This window comes from Erpetoichthys calabaricus, chromosome 8 (genome assembly GCF_900747795.2).
Source record: "Erpetoichthys calabaricus chromosome 8, fErpCal1.3, whole genome shotgun sequence".
In the NCBI taxonomy this organism is placed as follows: Eukaryota; Metazoa; Chordata; class Cladistia; order Polypteriformes; family Polypteridae; genus Erpetoichthys; species Erpetoichthys calabaricus.
This window is the reverse complement of record NC_041401.2, coordinates 172,199,725-172,224,917: the sequence shown is the minus strand read 5'-3', so window position 1 is coordinate 172,224,917 and position 25,193 is coordinate 172,199,725. Positions and strand designations below refer to the sequence as shown.

At 39.4% G+C, this 25,193-nt stretch overlaps 2 protein-coding genes across 3 annotated transcripts; both read right to left on the bottom strand.

Annotated features, from left to right (window-relative positions):
* Positions 1-4,351: 4,351 nt before the first annotated feature.
* Positions 4,352-5,536, bottom strand: LOC114656789 (somatostatin-1B-like). Its single transcript, XM_028808395.2, has 2 exons — positions 5,238-5,536; positions 4,352-4,706 (listed from the first exon to the last, which is right to left on the bottom strand). The coding sequence occupies exons 1-2, from the start codon at positions 5,340-5,342 to the stop codon at positions 4,512-4,514; spliced, it is 300 nt and encodes a 99-aa protein (XP_028664228.1). The 5' UTR covers positions 5,343-5,536; the 3' UTR covers positions 4,352-4,511.
* Positions 5,537-8,582: 3,046 nt separating this feature from the next.
* On the bottom strand, positions 8,583-15,293 carry cenps (centromere protein S). Of its 2 annotated transcripts, none has more exons than XM_051931433.1 (5): positions 15,207-15,293; positions 13,306-13,429; positions 11,805-11,838; positions 11,403-11,469; positions 8,583-10,973 (listed from the first exon to the last, which is right to left on the bottom strand). In XM_051931433.1, the coding sequence occupies exons 2-5, from the start codon at positions 13,379-13,381 to the stop codon at positions 10,824-10,826; spliced, it is 327 nt and encodes a 108-aa protein (XP_051787393.1). In that variant the 5' UTR covers positions 13,382-13,429; positions 15,207-15,293; the 3' UTR covers positions 8,583-10,823. The 2 variants fall into 2 exon arrangements, with proteins under 2 accessions (XP_051787393.1, XP_028663653.1); XM_028807820.2 differs by lacking the exon at positions 15,207-15,293 and adding an exon at positions 14,699-14,901.
* Positions 15,294-25,193: the final 9,900 nt, after the last annotated feature.

The window sequence follows — 25,193 nt, the reverse complement described above, 5'->3', positions numbered from 1 at the left end:
TTTTTTTAGTTGGCAGTACTTGATAGTAGAAGAGATGAGGAAAACAGCTTTGCGTCTTTCTACTTTTTAACTGCGGCGAGCTGTAAACAATGTGCGTGAGAACAAAGTGGACGCTGGGAGGTGCAGAATGTCGGGCTGCTCTGCCGGGTCGAGAGCTTCACAGTTTCGGGCAGCGTCCTCTCTTCTCGCACTGTTTGTGACACTTCAAGTGCCCTGTCGGCTCCTGGGAGAGTGGAAATCTTTGCGAATGAGTGTAATCGGCGCCATTGAAGCAGGACTCTGTTTGTAAATTGCCCTGCATGACTACTTACTGTCCCTTAAGGTGAGCTCGGGTCACTAAAACCCCACAACATTCAAGGTTCCTTTTGTGATGAATTATTTTAAGAAGTAAATCACAGGCACGTAGATAAAGGTTGTCAGGCAGAAATTTAGACGATCACATAGAAAATGTAATTTCTATACCACAGCAGTCATGTAGCGCCTTTCACAAGGGATCTACTACCGAGAGATAATCCAAATACATTTTATCTACTGTTAGTACTACTTACCTGTTGTGTTATAGCGCCTTTAAAATGTAGTTTACCCCAAACCACTCCAGTAATGCTCAATATATCTTTACTTCTTAAATGTTAATGTTTTACTGTTTAATAACTTATAGACTACATGTTACTTTTTCCCTTGCACTCAGTGAGCGAAGCCACTGGGTAATCAACTAGTGAAGAATAAAAATACACAATCCAGAAGGCCAAGTCAGAAACACAGAGCAAGGATTCAAAATATTCAAAAATCACAAAAAGAAAAACCAGAATAAACTCAAGAGAACTCACCACACTACAAGCACATTCACAATGAACCGCAAGGGACTTGGCAGAATACTCATTGACATGTAGAAACTAAATAATAAACACTAATAATATAAAAGAATAAATAAAACACAAAAATATGACATTTGAACCACAGTTAGTGGAGGAGCACTGACTGAAATATAACAATCTGAACAGCAGAACAACAAACACCACTCAGCCGGCCATCTTTATATGTGATTGTTATGGGCACCAATCAAATTGATTTGTTTTTAAACCCAGCAGCCTTCAAAGGTTGGCATATAAACAACCTTTTAAACTCAGACCAAGAAATCTGAATTACCTTGCACTGGGCCTTTTTATAAATTTGCATTTAATTAAAAAAAAAGAGTTTTCAAAGTGCTCTATTCCATCTGTATAACGTACACGTTAGTGGCTTTGTCTACCATGTGAGAGAGTTAAGGAGAGAATCTGCTGCCATTTCAGCCCAGTGACGCACTGTCATGGTATATGATAGCACCTAAAGCTGAGGTCACATTACCTGACTTCTAGTCAGACGGAATGTCAAATATGACGACTGTAGTTGCTGATCTCATCGCCTGAGGATATCACGTACACAACTAGAAATTGCAGTATTGCACAATACAAGCTCTGCTGATATCACATGCACCATAAGTTGTTTGGTAGAAATATGGAAAAGTAACAGCAACATAATGAGATACAATGCACCCCAATATAGCAGAGTGTTTGTATATCTACATACCACGTATCAACCAAATGACTACAGAGCAGTCTCCCTTACATGACACATCATGAACTATACAAGTCATCTTCTGAAAGACCACCCGGACCCACTACAGTCTGTGTATTGGACTAACACTGGAGTAGAAGATGTGATTCTGAACAAATCTGGCAGCACAGTGAGGATTAGGTTTTTTGGATTTCTCAATACTATCCCTGTCAAGGGGTCAGCTCAGGAATATGAGCCAGTGGTGTCATTCTATCTGTCTTGCAGACCACAGTTTGTGAGACTCAAGTACCAACTGAGCAAAACTGGAGCACCACAAAAATCAGTCCTCTCATCCTGTACACCTACAGGTATAAATACCACAGCAGGTCACATCACTTGCAGAAATTCCCTGATGATTTTGAACTATTGGGGTAAATCAACAAGGGGGTGAGAAAGAGGACAAGAGTCAGATGAAGAACTTTGACAATTGTCTGCAACTTAATATCAGCAAAAGCAAGGAACTGCTTACTGACTTTCACCAAATCAAACGGTCTATACAGCTGGACACTGTTCAGGGAGTGGATGTGAAGTATTTGGAGGTCCACATGTATGACTGGCTGGACTGGTCTACTAACACAAAGTTATTATGGAAGAAAGAGCAGAGTAGGCCTTTAATGTGAGTAGTGACATCCTTTAAATGTTCTACAATGCTGTGGTGTGCTGGGATGGTAACACCATTTCAAGAAAGGCCCACCAAATCAGCATGCTGAACAAGGAGACAGGCTCTGTTATGGAATACACTCTCAAAGTGCTGAAGGCAGTAGCAGAGGAGAGAATGAAGAGAAAACTGATTTTCATTATGAACAGTGCTGCACTGTTCTCGCTATGTCCCACCAGCTTTGAGGACTTTTAGCTAACATATTATTCACTAGAAATGTGTCAAGAAACTACTGGGGCTCCTTTATACCATCTACAATACCCCTTTATAGTGCCTCACCAGGAGTATTCATTTATCTTTGGCCAAATCACAATGTTTTTTACTTCTTTTTTGTAATTTGTGTGTCTGTCTGAAGGAGTAGTTGTTTTACTCGAGTGTCTGCAAAGGTTAAATTTCCCCTGGAGATAAATAAACTATAACATATTGTGTCATACATATCTCATTTGTCATATAGTGCCTTATATTAATCTATTTATATTTCTAGGAAAACAAGCAAGGCATTCATATTACTAGTTGCTCTGAAACCTACAGCTGTGGCTGTCCTCCCAGGATTGGCCCGCTGTTATTGAAAGGTCAGGGCTGTTAAAAAGAAGATGAAGTCCTTAGTGAATGACTGCTGCTCCAGTGGGCCCTCTTGCTGTGTGCCAGTAAGATCATAACATACTGTATATTTAAGTGTTGTTTCTTTTTATATAGTGCCCAGTGTATGGGGAGTCCTGCCTCTTGGCTCTTTATCTATTGTGTAACAGATGTAAAGACTTACGGCAAATGTAGTTCCTCATATAAAATGACAAAAAGGCTCTTTAGTTTGATTTGTGAAACCGACTGCAGCCAGAGTTTTTGTATTTCCTCACCTAAAACATTTATGAAAGGTGAGGTGATTGACAAGTTGTGCAGGAGCTAAGGGGCAATGCAGTCTTTGGAATGAGCGCAGGGGGCACTAGAGAATAGTTTTTGCTTTTAAAAAGCCAGGCTCACGTTCTGCATGCACCTTCCATTATGTATATTGTGTGTCTGAATTGGAGTGGCAACTACAGCTACATCGTGCAGGTGAAAATAACATCAACGCAGAATTGCTCGTACAAAGGTTACAATTAAACAGTGACAACGTAACCCCAATCAGGCTTGCCAACACAACTCAAATTGAGAAAAGGTGGTTTTGAAAAGTGCAAGGTCACCACCATGTCACAGTTCCGTGTGTTTATTATTACAGTAGGGTAGCACAATGCAGCGATGACTAGCATGGCTGCCTTGCAGCTGCGGGCCCTTCCAGTCACTTATCAGCCTTGTCACAGTGTCCAGGTTCCTACCACATCCCCGACGTATATGAGAGTACCATCCAAAAGCCTGGCTTTGTGGTAGGCAGGAGCCAATCCTGTATGGCATAATGCCATCAGCTCCATACAAAAGTGAAAAACCAGGATCAGAAAATGAATGACTTATTATAATTGATTTATTTATATATTTACTTTTTCCCCCCATATTGTGCCATCCATACACATGCCTTCAAAGAGGGAGAACCCAAGTTCCTAATCAGCTTAAAATTCCTTCAGTTTCCAAAATTAAATTTTTAATTCTTTTATTAACATAGCATGAGTGCGAATGTGAGGGCGACTTGTGGTGGGCTACATGTATGGATGTGTTTGGAGACCTAGTTGGAAGTGCCTTACTCTTCCTGCTGAGATGATTGTCCCTGTGTTGTAAAAAATAAATGTGAAAAGGATGGACATTTCAAGGAATTCACTTTACATGCTACTGTATATGATCATTCTATTAAAAATAATAAAGTTAAACAAGCATTATACTGACATTATGCTGAAAAATAATTTTCTCCACATATTATATACAGTTCAAAGCCACAGCCTTAATTCTTCCTAAAACTTTTTCTGGTTTTACAGATTTATTGTTTTTCATTTAACTCATATAAAGGCTTTAACTTTACGTTCGAATGTATATGGTCATTCTATTAAAAAAATAATAATAATAAATATTAAATTTATAAAATTAAGCAAACATTATGCTGAAAAATAATTTGAATTCACATATTATATACAGTGTAAAGCCACAGCCTTAATAATTACTAAAACTTTTTTTTTTTTTTTTTTAACAGATTTACTGTACTGTTCATTCATAAGCAAAGACGAAGGACAAAGAAAAACAGAAAAGAGGACACTGGATTTGCTTTTTAATCAAAATTTACACACCATAGACTCGGCGGGCAATGGCAATCACAATGAAGGGTGAGCGTGCAGCACAAGTATTAGCAGGAGGAGAAGGTCTTCCAGAAGAAGTTCTTGCAAGGGGCTCTTTCCCGGGGTGGTGACTGACTGAAGACAGACCTCTCACCCAGCTGAGACTGCTGTCGCACATCAGAGCCATCCTTAACTAGGGGTCCAAAATCTGACAGTTCTGATAATATTCTTAAAAGCGAGGCTTTACGGTCTTTGGAAAAACCCTGCAAAAACAAAAAAACAAAACACATTTACATTATAAATGGGATGTAAAAGCAAACCCACCCTTTGGCTGCTACAGAGAAGAACAAAGCTAGGCACAGGTATTGTGGGATGACAACCAAGATATCTAGTGAACTTAGAGCCACAGTTACAAGGTGTAATAATTTGAATGTTTACACACTCCAAATGTTAGTTAGATTTATGCTGATGTTCAGCTTCAGATTGATCCACAAATGTAAGGGTCTGAGAAGCACTACTGACGTACAGACATGCTTAGAGACTGTAGAGCCAAGGGGTCTACAGCAGCTTTCTCTGTGCGTCTCAAGTGCACTTGACACTATGAAATGTGGAGGTGCATTGGAATAAATAAAGGAGCAGTTGGCAAAGTGTTTTGCTATCTTTGGGGTCTCCTTCACGTTTGCCTCTTTAGCATTTCATAGTGACAACTACGACCTAATGAGTGTGTAAAAGAATGAATGCAAAAGAAAATGTTGATAGAAATAAGGAAACAAGCAGACAAATGCACTACTCACCCTGCCGCTGCGCAGTGCCAGTCTTTCTTCTAAAGGCATCACTTGTGCAGATGTGACGCTCGACAGAATGAGAAGCAGGGGCACCAGACTTGACAAGAAATGCATGTCGACCACCGTGAGTGTCCAGCAGGTGTGTGATGAATGTGGCTGGCACTGGCTCCCCTTGTTTTATACTATTCTCTCACAGCCAGCTCTGACGCACTCTCAGGCTCAATTAATTAACTAAATTAGACGATTTACCGTTAACCCTTAAGTCAATGACAGCAATGTAAAGCAAACTGCTCGTCAAGTAGGAGCCAACCACCCACATGATGCACGGAGAAGATAATATACACTTGACACAGTAAAAATATACTTGTTATGTACTTGCCAAAATGCAGAACAAATAGGGCATAAGAATGATTTTCCAGGATGCAGCCGAGGGCGCATGCTGCTATTTTACATCTTGCAAGATAACTAAAACAACAGAAAAATTAGAAGAAATAAAAATCTCTTTACGTACTTATTTTATTCTACATGTAGTGACTAAGGGATGAACAGGGCCAACACAACTGCAGAGGAAAAAAAACATAAACCAACTGCCTCTTCTACAAATAATCATGTTTTAAGCAAACTGTTTCATCTTCTTAAGAATCCCTAACAGTGAATGTACACATCTAAGTGCATTATTAAATATTCATTCTACTGCTTGTTTTCTACAGATTTGACTAAACTTTACAAAGTGACAGAAACCTTCATCACTAAGTGATAGAATGTAATGAACAAGGCTGCTGGTTCGGCTTTGCTCCATCCGAGCCCCTGCTTGACTTTGGGCAAATCACTTTAACTACTAGTGCAACAGAAAGGCATCATACCAGCATCAAGCAACAGAAGTTCAGCACAGAAATGTCAGCAACTCATCTCCATTATTTTCAGATATGAAAGATTCTTGTGTTTGCTTAGGTTGACACAGAATATGAGGGTCAAATAAAGTACTGTACTATCTATACATTTAAACAGGGGTATCTGTACGTTAGCAAAAATAAACGTGCATTTCAAAAATAGAGTTGTGCATCAAGAACGAAAAATAGTTTGGGGTCTCAATAGCCACAATGATTGGTTACTCATGCCCAGTGAAATGACTTCATTTTCATTGTTCACATGCATATTTCAAAGTAAAACTAGTGTTTACAGACATAAATATATTACTGAATAAAGTCAGCATAATGTAAAACATACAAAACCATAAACTAGCAATGCATTATTAATGTTTTCAAAAGTTTAAACAAAATCAACAATTAGTGTAACACATTTAAAAATATTACTTAATTTATCATTTTAAGTTACTAATTAAATAAAATAGCAAGCACAACTACTTACAATTATAAAGCAATTACAGAATTTATCAGATGAAATCTGAACATAATTATCCTAATTTAGTTAAAAGAATTCTTCACCAAAAAATATTTTTTGTCTATTACATGTTTTGTAGAATGGCAAACAAACAATTTTAAGCTTGTGTATGCATGAAGAATGTTGATAACAAAGTTTAAGATAAAATGGGGACCAATCCGAATAAAAAGCAAACAGTACCATAATGTCCATTTTAAAAAATCTTAGTGTACTCTTGTTGCATAATCCGAGTAAGGTATCAAACTGTAGGCTCACAATGTCCAAAACACATATATTCTGGCTAAAATAATGTTAGATAAACCATTTCTAAAAATTACTGTAAAGAACATCTGGGGAGAATGTTCAAATGGGGTGTTGGCTCTTTCAAAAAACTAAGGCTTTGATAAAAGAAAAGTACTGTAATCAGTTCATATTTACTGCCGCGTGTACAAAGTACAATAGAATATCCCCACCCTGCACCAGTAACCATATGGAGAAAAGAGAAGATACACTAGGGCACAGAGTGTTGGAGAATTTCAGGTGCCTGGGGTACTAGGGTGTTGTACCGTGTTAGCCATTGTGAATGTAGTGAGAAGTCAAGCAAAATGACACCTTTTATTAGCTAACTAAAAAGATTACACTGTGCAAGCTTTCAAGGCAACTCAGGCCCCTTCTTCAGACAAGATGTAACATCTGCAGTAACCTAATATGGATGGACAAACATCCATTGTGATCAAGAAAGCTCACCAGAGGATCTTCTTAGACAGATACATTCAGTAACAAACAGGTGTTATTTAATAGAGCCCTGATCTTTTCCATTACTGAGCAAAATATCAGTATCTCTTCTGAATGCAGCATCATGCTATTGAGAGCATATGCAATGCTTCCAAATGAATGGACTCACCGTTCTTTCAAACTGCAACAAAGTCATTAAGATCTTATCATCCCTCTCAGTATATATGATTTCACCTTCTATGTGGTAAACCGCTTACCCATACATTTATGCTTCTCATGGCATAACATCTTGACATCACAGTTTTCTGCACTACTTTGTACTATGTCTGGAGCTATTTGTTAAATTGTTTCTTCATGGGAGGTTGAGTAATATTTTTTATTGTATATATGATACGATAGTAGGGAGCAGGTTGAGGAGACCCTGGAGAGGTGGAGATATGCTCTAGAGAGGAGAGGAATGGAGGTCAGTAGGAACAAGACAGAATACATGTGTAAATGAGGGGGAGGTCAGTCGAATGGTGAGGATGCAGGGAGTAGTGTTGGCGAAGGTGGATGACTTTAAATACTTGGGATCAACAGTACAGAGTAATGGGGATTGTAGAATAGAAGTGAAAAAGAGAGTGCAGGCAGGGTGGAGAAGAGCGTCAGGAGTAATTTGTGACAGATGAATATCAGCAAGAGTGAAAGGGAAGGTCTACAGGATGGTAGTGAGACCAGCTATGTTATATGGGTTGGAGACGGTGGCACTGACCAGAAAGCAGGAGACAGAGCTGGAGGTGGCAGAGTTTAAGATGCTAAGATTTGCATTGGGTGTGACGAGGATAGACAGGATTAGAAATGAGGACATTAGAGTGTCAGCTCAAGTTGGACGGTTGGGAGACAAAGTCAGAGAGGCGAGATTGCGTTGGTTTGGACATGTCCAGAGGAGAGATGCTGGGTATATTGGGAGAAGGATGCTAAGGATAGAGTTGCCAGGGAAGAGGAAAAGAGGAAGGCCTAAGCAAAGGTTTATGGATGTGGTAAGAGAGGACATGCAGGTGATGGAGGTAACAGAACAAGATGCAGAGGACAGGAAGATATGGAAGATGATGATCCGCTGTGGCAACCCCTAACGGGAGCAGCCGAAAGAAGAAGAAGATTCACTTTGTACATCTACAGCGTTTTGACTGTGTAAGCTTCACCTAACCAAATTACAACTGCCAATGTTATGGTAATAAAATAAGGCATCACTAGTATTGATTCAAGTGCGCTGGGTGGCAGAATAATTTAATTCACAATGAATAAACAAAGAATATCACAATGAAAATGCTTTCAGAAAGAAAACATCTTCTATCTCTATTTTGTCCTTCTGCCATTAATAAGATGCTAGTTTCAAATACTTTATTTTAAGCATTTTAAATAACTATAAACAAAATGCTTTACAAATACTGTACACAGCAACAGCTGTCATAGAAAATGACTACAATTAACACAATTTCAAAGAGGAAGTGTTGTAAATTAAACATTCCTCCTACTTTTTAATCAAGATTTATATAGACTAGAATCAACATCTTAACATAACCAAGACTACCATAAGTTTACAAAACACATTTCTCAGATTGCACCGACTTAAACCAAAAAGTGCTTATCCCTCTTTCCTCCTTAATACACATACATGTGTATATTACTGGATCAGATTTGCATATCTTTGTGACTGCTGAAACATCGGTGTAACAGGAGGATAATTACATTTACATTCAATTTCCATAAATAGCAGACCAAAATGGCCAAGTTGCATCTGACATGTTGTTGTTTTCTTACTTCTCTCCTAACTGATCTGGAAACAAGTGTACTGTATAACATAACAAGTGGGTAACATCTTTCCTTAACACCTGCATTACAGTATTTCACAGGTAGCAGGTAGACCTACTGTATCTCTAAGTGGGGCAGTTTGGCTATTGTGTACAGTATACACATTTCCATACTGTGCTTCTCACTATGTTTCACAATGAAGCAAAGTAAATCATACGGGAGTAACAACAAAAAATAGTGTCAAATGATTTCAAACAAATGTGTACTATAAAAGAAAAACAATATAGTATCACATATTGCTAAACTCACATACAGAAAACCATTTTATTAAGCACATAGGATTTAACATACTTCGGAAGGACACATTCAGTACATTGCTTCTTTTTGTACTATATATGTATTTCTCTAGAGTAAAAGCATGAATACTAAAATGATTACACAAGGCAACAGAAAAGTTTAGTAATTTAAAGGCCCATTTTAACACTAAAAGTGGCATGCAAGTTAGGAATAGCCTTCTTTGCATTTGTTCCTAACCAACATGCTTGCCTGTATGTGAAATAAGACCCACTCAAACTCTCAGATATTCACACAAATTTAAAAGCATGAAAACATGCAATAAAACATAAAAATAAAGGAAGTAATGACAAATGAAAAATCAAGACTTTAAAACAAATACGTTCAGACAAACATATTTAGCACTAGATCAGTTAAAGTGTCCAAATTGTATATTGTGAAATTCAAGTGAAGTCTTAATAGCTGACAGACCTAATATGCTAATAATATTCACATGACATCATCTATTTATAAAAATGTTCCTGATTTCAACAGATTACACCATGTTTAACAAAACAGAATACAATTTATTCAAGTATGTTCACACTATCGCAAAATGACTGCAAGTTGTGATCCAGACAGTTGTTACGAGGGCTTCTTCTCCAGGTGTTACAGCTTTCCTAACAAACTCCAGAGACATGCAGAATATATTGAGTGGCAAGTCTAAATTGTCTAAGTTGTCATGGGTGTGTGCATGAGTGTGCCCAGAAATGGAGTAAAATCCCATCCAGTGCTTCTGGGCTAGTAACCCTTCATCCCATAACCCCAAGAAGAATTGAGCAGTTTCAGTAATAAACAGATGATCTGTTATTAAAAGAAACATGCAAAAACTTTTCTGACACCACATATCACAACTTTGTGGAAAGATGATATTTATTTTGCTGGGTTCCAGAAATAGACTATATATGCAAAACACAAAAACACTAAATGTTTTCAGCTACCAGTTAAAATATGTGACAAAACATTCACTGGCAACACCGGTCTATGACATTGGAATTGTCTTATAACTTCTACTTGCAATATTTACAAAAATTAAGCAAGGTGCAGCTATCCATATATTGCCAAAGCCTAGATAGTCATTTCCGGCAACCTTTATTTTGAATAGTAAATGTATTTACATAAATAAAAATGGTGATATTTACCAGATGTATCTTTTCAATATGCTATGATTCATCAGATTAATCATGAATAAATGAAAAATATTGAATTAAATCAAGAAAATAAACTTGAACAACCACAGAGATGACTAAAGACTGCAATTCACACCACTTATGTACACCATATCAGTGAGGTTGTCAAAACCTGGAGTACTGGGACCACCCAACTACATGTACAGTAACAAACGAAAAGCTGACGCTAAAGCATGTTGGAATCTTCACTCTCAGATACGTCTGACTCAATATGAACTTTTCTCTTCTTGCCTTTCCCAGTGGTCTTTTTCTTTTTTTCTTTTTTCTCTTGTTGACCAGCAGCTAGTTCTTCACTCTTCTGGCAGATAAAATCACACTATCAAGAAGGAAGGGGGAAAAAAAAGAAGAAGAAAAAAGACAAATCAATGGTGACAATGCCTTTCAGCATACTGTAATTGGTAAAAGAGGCCTAAACTGGAAGAAAACTACTATGAATACTACAAAAAGGTAGGAACAAATTTGGAAGCTTGTCTGGCCTCTTTCGTCAACTCTGTTTTTGGTAATGATGCTTATTAAAACAAGCATAAAGAATATGTAAAATATTTCCAAAGGGAATATACCCAAAAAAGATTTAGTTTGAAACAAAAGAAAACTAAGTAAATCTTCTTCTGGTTTACTTTAAAGTATGCTTGCTTGTGGCAAAATTAGGGCTGTAGAAGAAAAAGTCTGTTTTGGTTTTGTCTTAAAATGGGGGTAACAACAGAGCATTTGTGAAGAGCATCATATAAGGGAAAAAGAATCTCACCAGAGGTTTACTCCTCCTAACTGTGATCTTCACATCATCTACATTTACTGTGCTCCGTTTTGCATGCCTGTATTGAAAGATATTGAGAAATACAAACTCAGACTTCTCCCTTCAGTTATAACTAAAGGTGACAAAATACTTCCATAATTCCTGCAGGTGTCATTACATCAGCTTTCTGGGTGATATTAAGCATTTTTCTTTTTGTTAAGTATTATATTGATACAGTGGTTCAATGGGAATTGAGGTTTATTATAAGGGTGCACACTGAAATTACAGGACTCTATTTGTTAACATTGTTGAATGTTGTGACAGACAATACACAGGACACAACCTGACATCTTTCTTTGTTAAATTATATAAATAAATAAAAAAAACTTAAGAATATGAGAAATAAATGCTTACCTTGAAAATAATTCAAGATCTTCTGCAAAGATCTCTGAAACATAAAATATTAATTAAAAAAAAGGATGAAGATGTAATCACCATCTAAAACCACTTCATCCTTTGGAAAGGTTTCGTTAATAAAGTCTAGTCAGTGGGCACTGCAGCAGATCACAAGGTTATGAAAGCTACAGTACTTCCTTTTCCAGCTCAAATGTCCATGGAAAGTGATTAAAAACGGAGTGAGCAGACATAACATGCAGCATTAACAAAGGAATGCCCTCTCTAATCTGAACATGATCTCTCTTAATCCTGCACTGAACACTGCACATCAATTTTCTCATCTGGCTAATTCCATTACCGGGTTGCAGGGAGCAGGAGCCCATCACAGTAGGGCTGACCAAAAGGCAGGAATCCAAAACTGAAAGGACACCAGTTCATCACAAGGTGCACTTATGAAAGTTCCCATTCTGCAGATCTGGTGTCACCGATCCACCCAATATGATTTTTTGGAGGAAATCATTCTAAATAGCAAAACATGCATATGCCTCACCACAACAAATAATGAAACTACTGTAGGGCCCAAGTAGTAGGAGGCTGTAACACCTCAAGATGAATATATCACATCTTTTAACTATGCACATTGCTGTTGCTTTTGAGACCAGTTAACATTTTTGTTCGGTTTCACTAGCAAGGTCATCTAGCACAAATGAAACTGTATACTAGCTACCTAACCCTAGGGGGTCAATCTGCAGTTCTTTGTTGTAATCCATCTACTAACTGGAAGCAATTTTTTGCATTATGAACAGGGTTCTCTTTTTAATCAGACATCTTTACTTACCTGGTACTGCAGAATTAATCTGCAGTATAAAACTGTGGAATAGATGAAAAAACTGCCATGACTTTTAACACACATACTGTAAGTTTACTTGTCATCTAGGTTATATATGTAAGAATTTGTGTTTAACTCTTCTATTAAAAGGGGTTTCAAGAAAAGCAGAGTGTTGTTGAGTGAGTATGGATGTTTGTGTATGATAATAGCCAGCAATGAAATGGCCCCCTCGCCAGGGTTGGTCCCACCTTCCATCAAACTGTACTGAAGCAGGCACAAGTTGATCATAAGCTTGATCTAAAGGAGTTAGAAAATGACTGAATGAAAAATGTGCTAATCAACCGTCAGCCAGCACATTTCACAAGCTTTGTTCCTTTGAGTGTTTGTCAAGAACAATCTTTTTTAATGAAGTATATAGAAAGAAATAGGAGGAAAAAAGCTGAGAACTATATGCCACCAATCCACTCTGTTCTAACCAAATTATTAGATTTTTCAAATAAAATAAAAATGCATTTCTGGTAGTCCAAAAAAAGCAAGATCAAACCATCGAAATGAAGAGTATCACCCACCAACAGCAAAAACTGGCTTTGTATTATGACAGAAGCAGGTACTAAAAGCTACAGTCATAGTTTCACACCAGAACAAGGGCTGTGTGCCACTGGGGTGAGATGATAATTAAACTGTACTGACCACACTGTTTGAAAGCTGTCTCGGCAATGGCAGCGATTGTTTGTCGAGTAAACTGCACTTCTTTTTCTTCTTCCATCTGCCGGCAAATTAACCCAGTCGTATAATGGACAGCAGCCTTCAGCCTCTGGGAAGAATCAGCAGACAGAAATCACATACTTTTATGGGGTTAACAGTGACCTCAATTACTGCAGGCCTGTTGCACTCAGAAGTTTATTAAAATCTTATATTTTAACATTCACATTTATAACTATGATATAGTGCATGTGGAGGAATATCTTATAATCACTACTAAAGCAAACATAGAAAAAACAAAGACTAATGTGGTGGTGCTTTACTTTGATTCAATTAATACCCAAAAAAGTTAATAATCATTTGGTACTTTAGACCCTAACTAACAACAACTTTCAATTCTAACTGAATGGTACCTATTGGTTTGCTTTGCATTTTTTATTGTTTAGACGCTGGTTATGGGAAACAATTAAAGAATCAATTATAATTAAGACAATACAGTAGTAGTATGTTAAATTAGCATTAATAACGGGGTACTTAAACCCGCAGCCACTGCGGTCCTCCACGATCGGAATTTGTCACCAACTAATGCGACGTACAAGTGGAGAACAATCTGCAGATACTGGCAGAGCATGCAAAGGCCACAAAAACAATCAATCAAAGTCCGCTTCCTGGAGTTGTGAGGCACAAGTCTTTAAAACAGTTCTGCTCCTAAGAAATTAGTGAAAAAGAAAAAAACTAAAAAGAAGATGCCTTATCTCCCACTAGTTTTGTGTCCCCAGTTGGGGGGGGAATTGGGGAGGTTTACCTGAAATTCACTAATGCAAATGTGAAAACGAAAACCGCAAGCCAAGAGAATAGTGCTCAGCCCGAGGTGACCAATTTCTGTCTTTTATTTTTTCCAAGTCTTGACAGTGAAGTTTAATACTTATAAGGGGAAATCTCTCTATAGGATTTAGTGAAGCAGTTAGAAAGTGACGTGCTCGAGTCGTTAATTTATCGGTTTTGCTTTCATAATGTCTTGGTAAGGGCACTGGGGCCTGACAGCAAAAAGCTGCCCATGGGGTAAAGAAAGGGCTGCGTGCACAGATGGACGGATTTACAAATCAAAACCGGGCTACGATTTGTACGGCCACTGCGGATACCCGGGGTCGACAACAACAACAAACAACACGACTGACAGATGAATTAAAAATACTGCTTGGTAAAATAATAACACGAACGAACTGAAAAACAGTACGCTATTTTAGTTCGCTTCAAATCCCCGGCTGGCTCGCTCACTCATATGTGGCGGAAGGCGGTGACCCTGTGACAAGCGTAGAAACAAGGGCGTCTGGTTTCTTTTTTTTTTACTTAAACTTTTCTATGTCTTAGTTTTGCCAACCTGTATATATGCGGTTCGCTCCTCCTCGTCCATTGACACGGTCTGCCTCACTTCAGTTCCAGCGAAGTTTAAAATTATACAGCTTATTGGGGAAAAGTTTTCATAGAACACGAAGGGTCGCGCTACAAAGTACAGACAGACGCAAACTCGCCGCAAAAAAACAATACAGCGCCTGCTACCCCTCGAAATTTCCCGCGGCTTACGGGTGCCGTAGAGGGACATTCGCGAGTTACACTTGGAGTCAACTCCCAGTTCTTGTACAGTAGTACCCTTCACATTTGGTCGATTCACGGTTCGGTCCCGTTTCGAGTGACATTTTAGTATGTCTTGTTTTTGTCAGTTTTTTCGTGCACAGATCGTCATGTTACTTCGCCATGATCGCAACGTTCAGCTGACGAATAGACACGTAGGTTACTAAAATACATATATTTAAGTACAACGGGCGTTACGCAAATAAGAAGCGTGAGATCTCACAAACGAAGTTTATCTGTTGAAAGGATTCTGGTACCTCTGTAGCCCGGAGCCACCAAGTACCCGGAGAGCATTAGAGCTGCAGCAAGGACAGTGTGGAGCCTCTCGACAGATCCGCGTACCTCCGACACTGTGAAGAGACGCTTATTACACAAGCATTCATTCAGAAAAAAAATATGTCAGCGTTGTCCTCGCATAAACTTTAAATCACCTTTACTTTATGCTACAGCCCTCAACACAAAAATCTATACCTATTTGTTTACATTTATTTATTTCTGAATTTCCCCGTTTGATTAATAACGTTATATAATAATAATACATTTTCTTTATATAGCGCCTTTCCTATGCGCAAGGCGTTTTATCAAACCTGATCTTATCTAATCTAATAAAGTTTGTTTCTTATTACAGTACTAGGGTGTTGTACCGTGTTAGCCATTATGAATGTAGAGAAAAGCCAAGCAAAATGACACCTTTTATTGGCTAACTAAAAAGATTACAATATGCAAGGTTTTGAGGCAACTCAGGCCCCTTCTTCAGGCAAGACGTGATACAGAAACTGGAGTTCCCTGTGTTTATATACACACGGTAGGACAAGAAACAACATTGGTAAATCTTTAAATGAGAAATCTTAAATGTAAAAAATTAATAAATTCATTCAGGCTAGGGTTAATTCAACAAGAGAGAGAAGAGCAATGTATAGTCAAGATCTCTGGATAAGATAACTGTCCAACAAAGTCTTGTGAAGTTTGTAATGAGTTTTTTCAAAACAATGTGGGTCTGTAGACAGGTTGTCTGTCATTCTGAGAGATGTAAACAATCCTCATATCTGGCCATAAAACTCTTCTCTTTATTCAAGCCATGTTGTAATGTATTAAATTTTAGCATGAGTTTAACTTCTCATTCTTTTCTCTCTTGCTGTGTTTTGAAGTTGCCCATAAGCCCTGTGACTTAAAAGTCCCTCTCACAGTGTCCATGGCTGTTGAAGTGGGTGGCTACAGGAACATCTGTGTTGCCATGTTTAATGTGGAACCTGTGTAAGTTCATTCTCTGGCGGAGTGTCAGGACATTTCATGCAGAGAATTAGGTAGACCGCATTAGATGATCTGCAGGAAAACGATCCCTTTATGTGATGTTCAAGTCGGCAGTGTGGTATAACTATACGGTCTGTATCATAGATGTGGGCACATGTTCTGTAGACATGGAGATGTGCCATTTTCTGTTGGTTCACTTAGGGAGCCTCGGACAATTAGTTGTTGAAGGATTGGTGGTTGTCTGTATGCCAGGAGGGGAGGTTCAGGAAGTACATTTTTCAGTGTTTGGTCATTGTTTAGTATTGGCTGAAGTTCTTTTATAATTTTTTGAAGTGTTTCAAGATGTGGGTTGTAGGTGACAACAAGGGGGATGCGGTTCTTGCTAAAATTTAATACATTACAACATGGCTTGAATAAAGACAAGAGTTTTATGGCCAGATATGAGGATGGTTTACATCTCTCAGAATGACAGACAACCTGTCTACAGACCCACATTGTTTTGAAAAAACTCATTACAAACTTCATAAGACTTTGTTGGACAGTTATCTTATCCAAAGATCTTGACCATACATTGTTCTTCTCTCTCTTGTTGAATTAACCATAGCCTGAATGAATCTATTAATTTTTTACATTTAAGATTTCTCACTTAAATATTTACCAATGTTGTTTCTTGTCCTAGAGTGTGTATATAAACACAGGGAACTCCAGTCCTAGTTGCCTCGAAAGCTTGCATATTGTAATCTTTTTAGTTAGCCAATAAAAGGTGTCATTTTGCTTGGCTTTTCTCTACTTACTTATTACAAGTAATAAATACAACAGAAAAAATATGTTAGTTTACTTTTAGAATAGACATTGTCTTACTTTTATGTGTTACTTTTAAAACACAAAGTTTACAGCTTTTGAATTGTACAATCAGTGTAACACCATATCGTCATGTTTAAGTAAATGTTGTAATGTTGGAGATTGCTGGAGAGTGGACGGGGTCTACAGAGAATGCTGACGACAAGGACATCATCTTACGGGCCTCAGAGTGCCTCACGTTGCTGAATGCGCCTGAGGCTCCAGAGTGTCTTGGGATCCATTGGAGTATTTGAGTCCTGTGAACCTCCTACAGCCCTAAACTTAACCACAGTGTAATTTGGGTGGAGGTCTGGATGCAGAGTTGCCAGGTCAGGGGGAATCCCCCCAGTGTTTTGAGGGTGGATTAGGGCCATAGTGGGAAAATGGGGTGTGGTGAAATTCTTTAAAAATAAGGGGTATTTTTTCATTTCAAAGCAAAGTCAGCAATAATCACCACAGTGAACATTGCAATTGCCGCCTGTCATTGCCCGCCCAATATTACTGGTTAGGGATCAGAGTGCTTTGGGGTTGATGGCCATCTGACAGCAGCATTTGCATCCCGCCTCAGTCTTTACTCCTCCTGTTATTTTTTGAACAAGATTCAGAGTTCTAGCTGTGCAAGAAAGCAAATACAGGGCTGCTGGTAGGTTTGGGGAGTTCTATGATGTTGTAGTCTTAGCTTTGCAAGATTAGAATGGAGGACATTTCAGTACAACAATTACCATTTGCCAGCATCAAGCTACAGGCAAAGATTCAACAGTAAATGGAGTACAGAAACAGAGTTTATAGGCAGTGTCTTTATTATTTAAATGATTACTTTTGCTTTTCTACATTTTTTGGGCTTGTAAATGAAACTGTTCATACCAATCCACCGAACCTGCATGTCTTTGGCCTGTTTCCTATGAGAGATTTATATGCAATCAAACTTTAATATCTCTAAAGAATACATTCATCGATTCTTTATGAGTGACATATTTTAACTTGTTTGGTGTTCTGCTGTGCAAAATCTGCAATTTTGTATCTATATCTTCTATATCTATATTTTGCTCAAGCCAAACAAGATGAAAATAACACAGGACACTTGTATGGGCAGTTTTAACATCAAATCATCCTGTTTTCCTGAATCGTACAAGCATCAATCACAGTAGCATCTGCTTACACAAAGCAGAAATGTAGGAGATGCTTGAAGTAATGGGACCAAGAATTACTAAAATGGTTTACAGCCTGGGAAAGGAAGACATGCCAATGACTCAAGCTGTATCGGATTACTTTACAACATGCAAACAGAAGGAGATGCTGTGGAACTAGAAATTGCCAAAGCACTTTACAGCTTGGGACAGGAAAATTCTTAAAACATTAAAAACTTTTATTGTTTGGGAAAAGGACGTACTCAAGCAGATTTAAGAGTTTGAGCAGATTCAGCAATCATATTGACAGCCAGGCAATCGGGTGTATGTAACAATCATGTGTGGCGAACCCCTCATGAAAACTGTATGATACATATGCCTCGTCCGAGAGCGACGTCAAGAGAAGACAGAACGACGTCAGAAGAGAGCACCAGCAATGTGTGACTGTTTTTCATCTGATTGTCAGCTAAAGCATCACATGAACAACTTCCATTGCTAGTTCACAAGCCGTGCAGGACATTCATCTTTGATAGCTTTAACTTTTCGTAAGCTTTTTCTAAAGACTATATATATCCAGACTTTGCTATCCATATTTTCTTTTATGATTTTCTATACTGGGCGGCACGGTGGCGCAGTGGGTAGCGCTGCTGCCTTGCAGTAAGGAGACCTGGGGACCTGGGTTCGCTTCCCGGGTCCTCCCTGCGTGGAGTTTGCATGTTCTCCCCGTGTCTGCGTGGGTTTCCTCCGGGTGCTCCGGTTTCCTCCCACAGTCCAAAGACATGCAGGTTAGGTGGATTGGCGATTCTAAATTGGCCCTAGTGTGTGCTTGGTGTGTGGGTGTGTTTGTGTGTGTCCTGCGGTGGGTTGGCACCCTGCCCGGGATTGGTTCCCTGCCTTGTGCCCTGTTTTGGCTGGGATTGGCTCCAGCAGACCCTCGTGACCCTGTGTTCGGATTCAGCGGGTTGGAAAATGGATGGATGGATGGATTTTCTATACTAGTATTATTGCTCTTTAATAAATACGTTATTTTTAACTTTCTATACTTTGTCTTCATATCTGGAGTGATTGAGGTAATAAGGTAAATATTTCAAGCATTTGGAGCAGTGAGAATGTGCCATGATCCGAACTGCGATGTTTGTTGGCTGAGCTCTGTCCAGTAATGAACAGTGCGTTAGAGTAAAACATTCACTGGTTGATAAATGGCCTATAGCCTGGGATGTCGAGCCTTTGTATGTTTGAATATATTCTTGTAGACCAAGAGTCATATTTAGGTTTGAGATGTATCTAAGACATCATACCTATTATAAGTCTTTTGGAGTACTAGGGGAAGCAGACTGTGCACATGTTATTGATACGGTACTTGTGTGGGTTAAACTGCTAGGGAATAACATGCATGCGTATACATCTTTCATACGGTTAGGTTTTGTGTGTACGCGTATATCTGTATGTCTGTATATACAGTATATATATATATATATGTGTGTGTGTGTGTGTTAATCTTAAGGTGCGACAGTAGACCAACTCGCTAATGAACCTGGTGAGTATGCTTCTCCCTGAAGAAAATAAGTAAAGAGTAAGTAGAGGGGAATATCACGATAACACAATGGAATAACAAAAGTTACCCATCACTTGTGAGTATCCTCCATGTAATACAATAATGCACACGAAAACTGGAAATGATTTATCATCGGAGTTGTTTAAATTATTTTAGAAAAACTGTAGCCTGAGCTATTTAGTTAACTAGCTTGGTAAGATAATTTACTTGAACAAGTGACAACACTTTTTTTTTACAATGAATCAGTGTTCTGTTTTTTAAATAGCCTTTATTAAGTGTGTAAATTACTGAACAACACTTATAAGACTACTACTTACGGCGATTACTTGCTGATGAGGAGAGTTTGACTGAAGTACCTGGCGACCCTTCTCTGGAGGTCTGCAGCTGAACTATACTGGTACCCATTGGAGTCGCCTCTACCTACTTGGAGCTCCAGGGTGGAGGCTCCGGGCTGCAGAGATGCACCCAATTTACTTGGTTAAAAGGAAAGCTTAAAGTTAGTGAAGTGAGGAGTGTCTGTGTTGGCAGCCTAACAATCAGGTGTGATGGAGCCTTTTGTGTCATTCTAATTACATTAGGAGAGTACCTGTTTATGCTTAAAAACAAAAACTTGGTGGATGAATTATGTTCTGCCTAAACAAAATGTTTTTGGAGATTGAAGGATTGCGCTCTATTGGCAACCTCAAATGAATAGACACATGACACTCACATGAGACTCTGCTCTTCAGACAGATTTATCTGTAGACAACAGGCAGCCTTTATGTTTGGAGCCATTTGGTTTCAAGTCATAAAGCCACCAGTCGATTTCCCAATTCAGATTCACTGTGCAGTTCACCTTCCACACTTTAATATTTTAAAAGATTGTACTTTAAGTGTGTACCTGTTAAGCACTATATGATAGCATTTATTATAGAAAGGCGATATAGGGAATAGGCCACCATAGACGAGAAGCAATTTGGTTTAATGCAAGGCAGAAAAAAACACCAGCTGCAGTCTTGGTATTGAGACAACTCACAGAGAAGCACTGAGAACAAGTCAAAGGTCTGCATATGGTGAATACTGATTTGGAGAAGACTTAGGATAGAGTGCCACATCAAGAAGTCTGGAGGTGCATGAGAGAGAAAGGAGGACCAGAGAAGTATGTGAGGATTGTCCAGGATATGTATGAGGGAGTGAGGACTCGGATTAGAAGCAGAGTTGGGGGTAGCAGACAAGATCCCAGTTAGAGGAGGTCTGTGCCAGGTGCCAGGGCATCTCCTCTTTGATCTGGTTATGGACGTGTTTATTCCATTCTTCCTAACAGATCATCTCAAACTCTGTAAGTTTGAATGAAAGTGTTTGTAAACTTCCATCTTCATATCTCTCCACAGATGTCCTATGGGGTTCAGTTCTGTGCTTTAGATGGGCCACACGAGGACAGTCAGAGACTTGTCTCAAAGCCACTCCAGCACTGTCTTGGCTGTATGCTTTGGATCATTGTCATGTTGAAGGGTAAACCATTGCCACATTCTGAGGTGTTGTGCACTCTGGGACAGGTTTTCTTCAAGGACATCTCTGTACTTGGTTACATTCATCCTACCCTTAAAACTTACCAGTCTCCCTATCCTGCCAGCTACCGTGAAGCACCCCCGTAACATGATGTAGGGATGGTATTGGGCAGGTGATGAGCAGTGCGTGGTCTTCTCCTGCCATACTGCTTGGAGTTTTTCCCAAAGGCTTCCATTTTACTCATATGAGGCCAAAGAATTGCTTTCCTTGTGCTCTCAGAGTTCTTCAAATGCCATTTAGCAAATCCAACTGAGACTTCATATGCCTTTCACTCAAAGGTGGCTTTTGTCAAGACCTACTACCATAAAACACTCCCTCGCTCAGATGGTCACCCTTACAACAGGTTCTCCCATCTCAGCAGAGGTCTTCTGAAGCTCTGTTAGAGTAAACATTGGGATCTTGGTCCCCTCCTTGACCAAGGCCCTTCTTGCTTGGTTACTCAGTTTTATTCCCTTGCACTCTAATGTGGAGAAGATGCATGGTCCACACTACGCTTAGCTAATTAACATTACACACCTGTGTTTGGGCTGAACCTGGACAGACATGGAGAAACATGCAAACAGTAAGTGAGCTGGGAATTAAATGAATTCTGAGTCATTATGCCACCAATCAAACTAAAAAAGTGGTTCCAAATTGGCCAATAAGAAGCCGGTTGCCGTTTACTAGATAGATAGATAGATAGATAGACGTGAAAGACACTATATGATACTTTATTAATCCCAAGGGGTAATTCACATACTCCAGCGGCAGCATACTGATACAAAAAAAAATATTAAATTAAAGAGTGATAACAATGCAGGTAAAAACAGACAATAACTTTGAATAATGTTAACGTTTACCCCCCCCCCCCCCCCCCCCCCCCCGGGTGGAATTAGGAATGATCTCCTAAGTCTGTCAGTGGAGCAGGACATTGACAGCAGTCTGTCGCTGAAGCTGCTCCTCTGTCTTGAGATGACACTGTTTAGTAGATGCAGTGGATTCTCCATGATTGACAGGAGCCTGCTCAGCACCCATCGCTCTGCCACAGATGTCAAACTGTCCAGCTCCATGCCAACAATAGAGCCTGCCTTCCTCACCAGTTTGTCCAGGCGTAAGGCGTCTTTCTTCTTAATGCTGCCTCCCCAGCACACCACTGCTTAGAATAGGGTGCTCACCACAACTGTCTGATAGAACATCTGCAGCATCTTATTGCAGATGTTGAAGGACACCAGCCTTCTAAGTAAGTATAGTCGGTTCTGTCCTTTCTTACACAGAGCATCAGTATTGGCAGTCCAGTCCAATTTATCATCCAGCTGCACTCCCAGGTATTTATAGGTCTGCACCCTCTGCACACAGTCACCTCTGATGATCACGGGGTCCAGGAGGGGCCTGGGCCTCCTAAAATCCACCACCAGCTCCTTGGTTTTGTTTTGCTTGGTTTTACTGACTGACCAGTTAGCACCAGTTTTAAGGTTTCATACCAGCTGAACTCTCTCATCACTTTCTTTGACTCTGCTTGACAACACTTCTGTCCTAAGGCTTGTGATGGCTGTTCTGTATAATGCCATGGTCAAATAGGAAGTCAGTTTTTTTTTCTACTGGGCTGTTTTCTTGTGACAATATTTTCACAATTTATTGTCATTGTTGGATAAAAATATTAATGAATATATACATACATACATACTGAGCAAATGATTCGGACCACTATATTACTGGGTAGGGCATCCTTTTGCACTGAAAAACAGCCTCAGTTCTTCATGGCATAGATTTCACAAGAATATGGACACCTTCTTTTGAGATCCTGGTCGATGTTGACAGGATTACATCACACAATTTCTGTCTGATTCACGCCGAGAATCTTCCTTTCTACCACCTGCCAAAAGTGTTTCATTGCATTCAGATCTGGTGACTGGGAAGGCCAGTGAAGAACAATGAACTCATTTTCATGTTCATGACACCAGAATGAGACAATCTTTACTTGAGACATAATGCATTATCTTAGTTGAAGGAGCCATTAGAAGATGGGAAAATTGTGGCCATGTAGGGGTGCACATAGTCAACACCAGTACTCAAACTGGCTGCAGCATTCAAGCAATGACAACCCCAAAGTGTATCAAGAAAACATTCTGCTCACAATTACGCCATCACCACCAGTCTGGACTGTTGACACAAGTTAGGTTGGGTGCATGGATTTACTCCACGGGTGCCAAATTCTGACCTTATCATCTGTGTTTTGGTAATCCTGTACCCTCAGCTTTCTGTTCTTGGATGACAGGAGTGGAAACCGATGTGGTCTTCTCCTGTTGTAGCCCATCTGTCTCAAGGTGTTGTGCATTCTTAGCTGCTGTTCTGCTCACCTCAGATGTACTGAGTGGTTATCTCAAGTTAACTCTAAGTCTGGCAATTCTCTTCTGACCGCTCTCATCTACAAGGTGTTTCTGTCTACAGAACTGCTGCTCACTGCAAGTGTTCTTCTCTTTTTCCACAATTCTAAGTAAACTCTAGAGACTGTTGTGTGTGAAAATCCCAGGAGATCAGCAGTTGCAGAAATACTTAAGAAAGTCCATGTGGAACCAATAATCAAGGCACAGTCAAAATCACCAAGATCACATTTTTTCCTCCCTTCTGGTGTTCAATTTTACGAGATGCATGACAATGGCTTATTGATTACTCAAACGTGAGCTTGAAAGCTAATAGAGATATTTTAAAAACATATTTGGGTTCAGCACACAAAATACAGTAAGATTGTTATTTTCGCCATGGAACTTTTTTTTTTTTGGGACCAGTGTTACCAGTTTATAAATTGCCTTTAAATGTCACAGATTTGTCCAGCTTCTTGAGTGCTACCGGAGTAAAACCAAAATGCTGTTCAGCTCCGAGTGAGCTGAGCTTTATGGAAGGCACTGAGGGGGTTCATTTATGAATATGGAGGACTGCTGCCTAATGGAAAGAGTAAAAGCTGATCAACCTGACTGAAACTAAAGCCAATGGACATGGCGGCCCCCAAAGGCAGTAGGTTTACCAGTCAAGTTTTATGGACTAAAGGCCTCCATCCATCCATTATTCATATTTAACTCAAACTGCCAGGCCACCACAAGGGCACATTCCCTCACACAGACCTGGTTTAGAGTCACGTATCGTCCTAACTTGCAAACCTTGGAGTGTTACAGATCCAGGGAAAAGACAAATACAAATGTGGTGAGAATGAGCAAATGGCACATAAGCTGTGACTGGGCAAGGATCTGAACCCATTCTCCTCAAACTGTGAGGCAGCGGTGCGGATTACAACGCCAGTGTGCTGCCCTCACTAAGCTTATGTTGGCCATAACAATGAAAATGGCCTTTCACATTATTAAGAAACTGACAAGTAGAGCACAGTAAGCTGTATATTACTGGACTTCTCTGCCTTGAGAGCTGGACATGGAAAAATGCCAGAATCATGAGGGCTGAGCGCCACGGATTCAATTTAAATGTAATGATTAAAAACTGTCCTTGATTTAAATTGTAGAAGAGAAATTGTTCCTGAGGTGAAGATTAAAAATTTGAGTAATTGTGATGTTGTATTGATAATCTGTGGCACTGTGAAATTTCTAATACAAAAAAAAAAAAAAAATTCAGAACAATTGCATTTTCCTTTCAGTCTTGAGTGGATTATTGAAAGCTGAAGAAACGCTTTGCTTTCTTCATCTGTAAAGCCTTGCGCGTGTGTCTATAATTGTAGCATATGAATGCCCCGTGATGTCACTGTGACATGGGAGTGCAGATCCTGCAGCGCATCCGCATCTCACACGCTGTCATTACCACGGCTGGATAATGTAGCAGGTGCCTCCAATTTGCCCCAGCGGCTTTGTGCAGCAAGATGCTGCCTGATTTAGGGCATTTGTTTTCTTTGTGTTCACGTCAGCGTCGCTTTTGTGTGGGCCCCCGCCTAAGAGCAGTCTATC